Source organism: Gymnoscopelus braueri (genome assembly GCF_963280865.1).
Source record: "Gymnoscopelus braueri genome assembly, chromosome: 22".
Lineage (NCBI taxonomy): Eukaryota > Metazoa > Chordata > Actinopteri > Myctophiformes > Myctophidae > Gymnoscopelus > Gymnoscopelus braueri.
In genome coordinates, this window is record NC_137624.1 from 23,956,671 (window position 1) to 23,967,850 (window position 11,180).

An 11,180-nucleotide genomic window follows, 5' to 3' on the forward strand; every position below is an offset into this window, starting at 1 on the left:
CTTTGACCCAAGTCCCCCAGTGCTCTATACTAGGTCCTCTCCTTTTTCCCCCTCTACACCAAGTCTCTTCGCCAAAAATAGCCAATAGCTCACAACGCCTTGCATCGAGACTCATTGTGAGCTTGTAGATCTGCTATTTGCCCTGAATGTTCATCCCAGAATAGGGACAGTAGGGTTCAAGTGGTTAAACTGCAAGCAGACATGAAAAAAGTCAACAACAACAATGCAATAGACTTTGATTTACCACTATACCACTATAATAGACATTTAGATACAAATCTTATGTTTTATACATCCAACTCTCTTCAATGTACAATTAAATACACACATTATTATATTTTACAAAAGCCACAGAGTATATGCCTTTATTGTGAACATAAAAAGTAAATGCTAACTTGACCAAAGTAGCCCAAAGAAGTGTGTCATTACCGGTACATTTAATTTCATGCAAGTCAATATGACTATATATGATGTAATGTAGTTATTTACTACATCGACCACCAGGGGACACTATGTACCTAACCACACACACACACACACACACACACACACACACACACACACACACACACACACACACACACACACACACACACACACACACACACACACACACACACACACACACACACACACACACACACACACACACACACACACACACACACACACACACACACACACACACACACACAATTCAATTCAAAGGGCTTTATTGGCATGAGAAAACATACGTTTACATTGCCAAAGCAGAAAGCACAATACAACAAGTAAGACGCGCGAACGCGGTAAGCGAACGCCAAAAAATTAAAAAAAATAATGAAATAAAATATTTTAAAAAAAAGTAACCAATAAAAAAAAAAAATAATAATCAAAAAAAAATCTGCGTTAAAAGGAGCATCTTAGAAAAATACAAATTCCCAAAAAATAAACTTTTAATGTTTTTGAACAATTCAACAAAGTGTTTGAAGTGCCTGTTTCACCCACTTCCGGGGGGCGGAGCCAAAATCCGAGCCCGAAGTATTTGTTCGTAGACCCCCACTTAGGGGGGGTAGAAAAAGTTTCGGAGCGATTCGGGCACTTTTCATTTAACATGGGGTTTCAATGGGGAGTTTTTAGGAGCCTTCTCCGGGGCGTGGCTTCCGGGGGAAGGGGCGGGCTTAAACGCAACCTTGACAGTCAGTTTTCAAAGACCTTTCATTTGATGTATGGTACGTCTAAATTGGACATTTACTTATCTCAGAGGAGCTGCACACAGGCAGTGCACACAGAGATACAGACAGACAGAGACACAACCCAAGCAGAGTTACATAGTAAGCTCCACTTGGTTCGCAACAATACAGCAATACAATCAAAACAAAAAATATGTACATTTGAAAGTCAGAATCTTCAATAGATCAATTTCTATGTACCAAGATCACTGGGTGCAGGTATAGTGCAGGAATATACACAATGATTAGTCTTTAGGGTGGTTGTGTTCCGTTTGATATCCTTCTCCTATCACAGCAACTCACGAATCACACACACACCCACACCACCACTGCCACCACCCCAACCTTGATGACCACAATCTTTGTGATAGTCCTGTATAGTAGCAAAGTAGATAAATATAATACTGTACTGAGATACATGCCAATAAATGAGTGTGCAGTGCCAACACAAGCACTGCACTGAAAGGAGCTGAACCTCAGGACGTTGAGTACTCTCTTTGAGTACTCTCCCTCAGGATGAGATAGGATCACTTTCCAACATGGACATACTGGAAGGTCAACACCTTGTAGGAAAATATTTTAGTGTATGAGAGATTTGCCTATATATCTTTGTTCTTCATATGAAAGACACACAAAGTTCTAGTGCAGGTTTCAGGTTTGTCTGTACTGATTTTCATTTTATGTATACCACAGAATGTCAGTTATTATTCAAAGAAGAAAGATTGGTGAATATTCGGTGAAAATAGCAGACCAACACTTCACATTTGAGCTTGTGGATTGGCTATTTTCACTATTTGATGTTCTGTAGCCTACAATGAAGTAGCCTATATAGGGTTTAAGTGGTTATCGTGATTTTCTGCATTCCACCACTCTGTCCCATGCCCTGCGATTTCTAATTGGGCCCTGGGTATAACTGCATGTAATAATGGTTATTAATTAGTAATGAATTATTTAGTTATTAGTCTCTTATCTATTGATCTATCTATTTATTACTGTATCTTATCCACAAAGTGAAATATTCAATAGCTCATCCATGCAGAAGAAATAGTCTTTCTTTCTCATCTCTGAGTTGACAGTGGCATTTTATGGTGTAAATCAGTGGTTCTCAACCAGTGGTCCAGGGACCACCAGTGGTCTTTGAGGGGGTTCCAGGTGGTCTCCAGCTAAATGATGGAGAGTTGGGGTAACCAAATGGAGGACCCTTATAGATATTTTACTCTTGAGAGTGTAAAATGAAACCAAATGGACCCTTACCCTTGTTAAACATCTGCATTACTTAATGAAAGAATTGTTATTTTGATCAACGTTTGCCTGTTCTCTCTCCTTATGGTAGCCTACCACATAAATACAGCATGGAATTATGGACAAAATCGTATCCAACGATAACAAAATATTCTAAGTCTTGGGTCTGAGAGTCTAAATCTCATCAAACGGTGGTCCATGGCTCAAATGCTGAATAAATAATGGACCTTGATATGAAAAGGGTTGAAAACCACTGGTGTAAATGGCCTGAAGATGTTGCAAATGCATCATTTTGATAGAAGTAAAATGCTTTCCTCCATGGACAAAATATTTCCTATGTTGTATTGTCTCCCCCTAGTGGTTATTTTGACAACTAATCCATCCTATAGCAATAGTATTATTTATCAATCTGTTACTTTTGATTGATTGAATATTTTATTAGGCAAAAATGTAAAACAGCACAGTTACATTTAAAATACTTTGTCTAACAGGTCCGTTCATAAAAGTCCTTGCGGACTTGTTTCCAATGAGGGCCTTGGTATTCAATTCATAGGCATATATAGTGGCACCACAGTTAAAATATCATTACAAAATAAACAGCAAAAAAAATAAAAAATAATAACACTATGTACAACAAAAATAAAAAAAAAAGAGGGGGAAAAAAATATGTACAATACAGTCACCCAAGGGAATGAAACGTGTTGATTGTCATGATGATTGAAGACCAGTCTGGACCCTCTGACTTCTTGGCTAACTAGGTTTCTCAGTGATGACCGCACAGACCCCACCTCTAGCATGTTTTGTAGTTTTAATTTTTCACAGTAGAAACATGGAAGATAGAAACTAAGGTAAAATAATAATAATAGTAATAAAAATACTTATTATTATTATTAGGGTAATAATAATAATAATAATAATAATAATAATAATAATAATAATAATGATAATAATCATATCAGAAAATATTGTAAGAAAAACAGGAAAAAACAATCCTCCTCAGACAATGTGTGCATGCTTGTGCGCGCATGTGTGCATGCGTGCGTGCGTGCGTGCTTGCGTGTGAGTGCGTGCGTGCGCTCAATTCAACTTTGAAGAGAAAAAGGACAATAAATGAATGGATACACTACTACAGCATAGAGTTTTGTTATACAGTATATTAATGTTGAAGACAATGAGCAAGCTGTCAAATCGTATTTACTGTGAGAATCAATTTGTAAGCCTAATTTTGGATGTATATTGTGAAATTGCTGAAAATCTGATTTCAGTTCTTGAAGATATGTTTGGGAGCAAAGTGGTGGACAGATTGACAGACTTACAGATGGATAGACACTAGTGATGTGCGGGTCGGGTTTTTTCATGACCCGCCCCGCCCCAACCCGCGACGGAACCCAACCCGCCTCAACCAATAAATCTATGGCTCAACCCGCCCGCGACCCGCGGTGGGAATATATCCCAAAGTCGCTTTAAATGTCTACAGTAGCACAACATTGTCATGGGCTAAATAAACGAGCATGTTGTTCAAAATAGTTTTTTTTTTTTTTTTTTCGTGTGAGAGCGGCTGACCCGCTCACCCGCAGCCCGCATAATTGCCTCTGAAATCCTGACTCGACCCACCCGCGGCGCGGGTTACGGGTCGGCCCGCTCATCACTAATAGACACACAGACAGATGGCCTGATTGAAGGACGAATGGCCACATAGACGGACCGGCCTTTTATGTGAAAATATTGATATTCCAGACAGGGTGAAGTGTACAATTTATTGAAGAAGATTTGTGCAGAAAAATAGAATAACAGCAGCATAGCCCCAGACAGTCTATTAATCTTGCTACCACAGGCCAATGTTATCACCCTTAATGCACCGGCTGGAAGATGACCCTTTCCTGTAACACCACCATTAGGCCAAAATGTCCACTTGCCCACGAGAGATCTCAAAATCTACGGGTCAGATTCCCATGAAATTTGCTGAGATTGGTAACACCATGGCTCTTATACAGTCTAATGCCATGCTTAGTCAAAACCTTGCTTTAATCCAGCCTTTTCCCCCATGCGGCAGACATACTTCAAAGTTAATTTGGTGGGAAACCATGGGTGATAGGGGTCAATTCTGTGGGCAGCCCCTCCCTTCTGTTGGTCAAGAGTGAGTTTTTTTTATACATAAACTTGTTGCCATGGTGTTACCTTTTCATCTTCAACACATCTGTCATTACATTGGTGCAAGAAGTGTGCTGTTATTGAAGAATTACTACCTCACCTACGAGTGAAGAGCAAGCCGGTGCCAGTGGTAGGCTGCCAAATAAGATCCTCGCCACTGGGTGACGGTACCGGAATACGCTGCCAAAGATTAACCTTGAATGGAACACAAGCTGTAGCTTCTCCCCAAACGCGTGCCTCTACTCTCCCATGTAGCTCTCCCTTCCTTGCAACCATGGTCATGGTTCTAATGGATCTCAAAGGAGTTGTTCACCAAAAATATGACTTGTTTTCTATCAATTACACACCCCATGAAGCATTGAATTCATGGAGATTTTTGAGCGGTGTAGCCGCTCCTATAAGTGGGGTTGGGGTCGCTGTACTGTGATTGACTGATAAGTATTCATGCCCTTTGCTCAGTACTGTGATTGGCTAGCGAGACGCATGATGAAATTCATAACCTGTACTGTGATTGGCTGATAAGTATTCAGACCCTTTGCTCAGTACTGTGATTGGCTAGCATGATGAAATTCATAACCTATAAATAGCACCACGCACTTCAAAAAAATATATTTTTTTTAAGTGAGCTTCCATCACTGTGATATACACCGCTCATTTCACACTGGGTGTGATTTTTTTTGTTTTTGTCGCATTCCTAAGCCAATAATTTTATTACTGGCGGAAAGATGCTAATGTTTCTGGGAAGAGACCTTTGAGTCTCCTACCGGAGAGACCGCCGGTCATCAAATTATTGGCTTAGGAATGTGACAAAAACAAAAAGATCTCCATGAATTCAAGTCTTCATAGGGTGTGTAATTGATAGAAAATAAGTACTTTTTTGGGTGAACTACTCCTTTAAATCTTCTTCCGTGATGGTGGAAAGACCCTCCCTCCCTAATTCTGACTACAGAGACAAATCTTTGATCATAAACCAAAAAAAAACTCATAACTTATTACTCATGTCCTTCACTCATCGTTGAACAATCTGCCATATCGCCTCTGCTTTTGCTCTAATACATTTGTCTATAGGAGGGAATTAATTAGTGTATTCTCCTGTGATTTTCATAGAACTCTGTGAATCTGAACCTTTCATTCCTTGCTATGTTGCTTGTAATAGTGGCCATCTATTAAAATATATGCCTCTGCTCCACATATCTGAGATTTTCTAGATAGTGAGAGCTGAATACAAATGTGACATAATGTGGGCTTTTATTAATAAGTAGTAAAATGTGCGGCATTGTTGATAACAAATCCAGGGATGAAATATGTAGTATATATATATATATAGACTGGTGAAAGACACAACTTTAATACACATACTCTGTATTTATGACATCAAGTCATGGATTGGTATGCATTTCACATAGAATACAAGAAAACCACAGACTTTATAAATTACTACTTTATTTAAAGTCTAATACTACATAACAGTATACTTGGAATGGGTAGATTATAATGTATTCACAGCACTGTAATAATGATAGTCAAGCCATGTTATTTGTGCGTAAAGACTGATTGCCTCTATAACCAGAGAACAGAGAAATAACAGCCTGTAAGTAATTTATGACCATAATCCATTTATTAATCCTATGAGGCAAGAGGCATTGGATTAATCACTCTCAATTTGTCTCTTTTTCTCCATGTTTTTATGTGTGGCTATTTTCAAATAGGCACTGAAATGCAAGAACCAAGAAATATGAGAAATACTCCTTACATAAAAAAGAAAATTAACATAAACTGTATATAACTGGATATTTATAGGACATAATATTTTGGTGGAGCACATGTTGCCGAACCATGTGATCATATACAATAACGCCCCCGGTTAATTTAACTCTATCTTGTATGGGTCTGTTTTGACGCTATTTAACACTGGATTTTTGTGTCTTTGATTCCTGCTGGATATCTGTGTATTGTGTCACCCTTCTGTTCTGTCCTTAGTTTCCCATCTATCTACATTGTTCATCTAAGCAAAAGCGCATAAAATATATCAAATGGCTCCAAATGAATGGGATATATTCCATACGGCAAGCTTTTTATTCTGTGTACATAGACTCAAATAAAAGTAAACTATAATTCTTTATGTCGTGTTTACAGACAGAAATTCAATAAAGGTCTTTCAGTGCAATTCTAAAGGTCCAATGTCCAATGGATACTTTGATCAGCTGGCAGTGTTAGTTGTCATTTTAGCTCTTTAGCTCTCTACCTGCATAATAATCGTTTCTCCTGTTCTAATCTTTCTTAATGTATCTTCTATAATATTCTGTAATATTTGTACTTCCTGCTCACAACTCCTCTCAAATACGAATCACGCTCCTGCCACAGTCATGTTCCAAGAATGATATATGATAACGGTACTGAAAGACTAACTAAACTAAAAGAAAACAGTAGGAATTCCTCAGCAAGAGGACCTGAATGAGCATTATAAAAACTGAGCATTTTTAAACGTGTCAAATATAAAACAAATGAAATCAGGACTGCATATTAGCTGATAATAAACAAAAAGGAATGGCCTAACTGGGAACAAACATGAAACACATCATCTCTCTATAGTTCTCAAAACCTTGCACACTTTATGAAACAACTTGTGTTTATCATGTTTTAAACGTTTTCACGTTTCAGTTTAATGCAGAGTGATTATAACTGGATAACTGGCGGGTTTTGTGGATCTGGTTATCAAAGTCTGCCAAGCTGCAGATATAACATGGATAACTTCAGACTTTAAGTATAAGGCAAACAATGTTAATATTGGCCTATATATTACCGGAACAATTTTCTAGCACAATATGCATATTGTGTTGTTAAATAAATATAGATACATATATTAATATTAATCAACATTTTCTCCTTCTGGATATCTTTAGATTTGTTTTATTTGAAATACAAGTCTGTCATATTTGAATTTGAAAAGTAAGACAGTTTAGACTCAGCAAATTAATCTGTGAGTGACCTCCAATGAAATGAGGATCTTACTGAGTAAGGAGGTTCCACAACGTTACTTACTCCATAGCTGTTATCTACTTCCCACTGTTGACAGCAGACGTTAGGTGATGATGTGACATGATTTTTTTTTCCATTTGTTCTGTTGCTATGGCCTTGATAAGGGTCTGGAGTGTGCCTATGTTAGAAAAAGGAAGTGGGAGGGATCCAATGGCAGCAAGTAACCTAACGGCTGGTTTGCGTTGGAGACCAGGAATCTGACACCACCCTCTCTCAACTGTTGCCCACTTGGAGTGGCGTCTCATCCTGAGTGATGGTCTACAAGACTCCAGGCTCCCGACACCTTGTTATCACCATGGCATGGACGGGTACAGAGGGTGGCTCGCCTGGCATGTGACGATAGGAAGATGAGGGTTGACTTGTGAGGGGAACATGAATTGGTGGGGAGCATTGTGATTATCCCATATTTATACGCTTGTACATCTGTTATTTTCGGCACTGACTTATAAATGAAGCAGGACACTATTGATACAAATATAATGGATGTGGTAAATTGTGTTGTCTGGCATCTTTACTTTCCTTTTTCAGGGAAACTCCCATTTTTAGGTTTAGCATTCACAAGAGGTGGGAGGTGAAGCTATTAATGCATAGAGTAAAGATTGCATCTGTACTGGAATTGGATGATTTAGAGGTTCCTTTCAACAGCAACAAAAATGAAATTGACTGTTTCCTTGTGTTATAATCCTGTCCCGAAGGAATACCTACAGTGAAAGACATTGTCCAACTGCATACAAGCCTAACTTTCTTTTTCATGGATACATGGATGCATACATGGATTAAGAGTAGATATACATGGATTAACAGTAAATAACAACATATTTTGATAGGTTCTCATTTTGCTATTACTTTTGCAAAAGCAAGATATTTCAAGCAGAATATTATATATTACATTAGTTGGCAGTTGCCAGACCTTACCTCACCCCTATTTACATTGGACATTGCATAAGGATGTAGCCTAGACAGTACTATATCCATTCTCCAATGTGCAGATGTCCAATCAGTCATTCTTTACTATCTGGTTTGTAATTCAAGATTTAATATATACTGTAAATATCACAACATTTAAGCAATTCTCATCCTACTACTATGAGCTATTAATAACATTAAGAAATGATTCATCACATTCACACTATAAAGTTCATTTGTCTAAATTGCATTTAGTTAATTTTTAAGTTCTACAGAATCATTGCTTTATAATGTAGCATCTTAAGCAGCCGTTAGCAAAATGCAATGGAGATATACTTACTATACAACCACAAATTTACAGCTCAATGCAGTTTCATGTCTCATTTCCTGTATGATAGAATCCTGACCCACATTTTTTATACATGACTTTACCTTAAATACTTGGTTGATAGATAGATAGATTGTTTGATTTAGATTAGACTGTACAAATGATGAAGGACAGGATTATGGTGTTGATTGGTATGCTATTAGTATTACAATTGTCTTCTCAGGTGGAGTTGTTTGAAATACCAGTAATTCTCTCAGTGTTCATCAGTCCACAGTCTCTAACTCTGCAGTATCAGTGTTACGACTATCGACAGCCACATTCTGCTACCACCATACCCTCATACTTATGGTTGAAAGTGATCACTCCGTTATCACGAAAAAGGAGTGAGATGGGCTCCAGTTTAGTGGGGACACAGCAGGCACGCGAAGCTCTCTTGGGACTCTTAACACTCAGCAAAGTCTGGACTATGGCATGTTTGGTAGGTGAGACCTCGGAAGTCATAGGAGGGTTGCACACACCATTGCACTCATAAGCGTCATAACCCTGAGGCTGGATGACCCATAAATCCCAGCCAATATCTTTAAAATCCACCCAGAGTGGGGTCCTCTTGCATGGCTCACTCTTAACATTGCGACGGATGCGGGGAGGTGTGTCAAAGATAAGGTTGGATTGCATTTGTGTGAGAGACTGTTTGCCCATCTCCTTTTGGCTAGCATGGCCATTGTTGTGATTATCATGACCCCAGAAGGTCTGTTGGTTCTGCTCTAGATTTTCAGGAAGGTCATTCTCATGTTCAATCATCTGGCCGAGTTCTCGCTCATCCTGCTTATGGTCTCTGCTCTGATCATCTGAGAATACAATCATCACAGCATTGTGTTTCCCCTCCAAGAGTCTGTAAATATCAACGTGAACCAACTGTCCATCTGTAATCTCTAATGGGGTCCCATCCTCTTCTGATCCACAGTTAGCAATGTGAACCTCCAATCTGTATGCTGTACAGCCTGATCTTTGCCAGAGTTTGATCACATGAGTCAGGTCAAATGAGATCCAGCTGTTATCTCTGACACGGATGTGCTTTGTCACCAGTTCCTCCAAGTCCTTCATCTCCACCACCTCTTCCTTATCCGTTCTTCTCCTTCTTTCTGTCCCCACCTCATTTGTCCAAAGAATACCCTCATGTATCTTGTAGATAGTAACCTTGCAGTCAAGGCCAGCATATGGTCTTTGGGTCTTCTTGAGTGTAGTGTAAAGGCGGAGCTCAGCTATTGCTATGTGTTCGTGGTGGGGGATGGAGATGTTGAATAGCAAGGGGTGTATCCTCACTCCCCTGACCGTCATACTGTAGGGGGAGGAATCTGAAATTAAAATATCAATAAGGGTGTCTCAGTTGGATTTTTATATTCGTTTGGGGAAAGGATAAGCCCATATATGTTCATCAGTTTGGCTTTTTGGAGGTACACATGTGCAATTATCAGTGCAAGGCATGGTCAAACTACAATGTCTTTACAATTGATTAAAGTGCAGTTTTGTAAAACTTGCAACTTATATACAGTAGAAATGCAATGCAAGACATGGCTCCCATTTCTTTGTCCATAAAATGTCAGTAAACCATTCCCTTAAAATATCAGTCACAATTCCAAGTTATTGACAGCTTATTTCTGATGTTACATATCATTTCCATCAACGGTAAACTTCCTGTACAAGTCAAATTATACATTCAGACAAAAAAAATAAGTTTGTACCTTCATTCTTGAAGCTGCGTACAATGTTGGCAGAGGGCACGGCAGTGCGGTCATGGGCAAAACGGTTGTAAAGTTCCAGCATGTACTCCGGTGGTTCCTTACGGGCAGAGTGGCTCCCAGGTCGGACTCGGGGCCCTTGTTCTGTGAGATTTAGTGTGGACAGAAACTGTCTCAAGAGGTCCTGTGTATCCAAGTCATCATTCTGTCCCAACAAAGTGTTGTCAAGAGCAACATCACTGACAGAAGATGCCCTGTGATGGCTCTCAGTAGACATGATGGGACTGCTCTGACTCAGATCAGTCGACAACAGAAGTAGGACACTCAGAGTGCAGATATGCCAAAGTCTGGAGAAAACTGAAGCAGTCATGGTTAAGCCCAAGGACAGGATCCAAAGATTGAGTATCAAGTATGGAGATATGGCTGGATCCTCAGAAGAGGACACATGCAAATCGTTCCACCCTATCCAGGGTAGATTCTTTCCTTGAGGGACAACAGGTTGGCGTTTGGGGGCAGAGAGAAAACAGCTTTGTCCTTGTTGATCTTGTGATTGGGTGCAGAGGG

At 39.2% G+C, this 11,180-nt stretch overlaps 1 protein-coding gene across 1 annotated transcript; it reads right to left on the minus strand.

Moving 5' to 3' along the window:
• Positions 1-9,180: 9,180 nt before the first annotated feature.
• Positions 9,181-10,893, minus strand: LOC308078905 (bone morphogenetic protein 10-like; the record flags this gene model as incomplete). Its single annotated transcript, XM_080420246.1, has 2 exons — positions 9,181-10,232; positions 10,620-10,893. The coding sequence occupies 2 exons, from the start codon at positions 10,891-10,893 to the stop codon at positions 9,181-9,183; spliced, it is 1,326 nt and encodes a 441-aa protein (XP_080276372.1).
• Between the last annotated feature and the right edge of the window lie 287 nt (positions 10,894-11,180).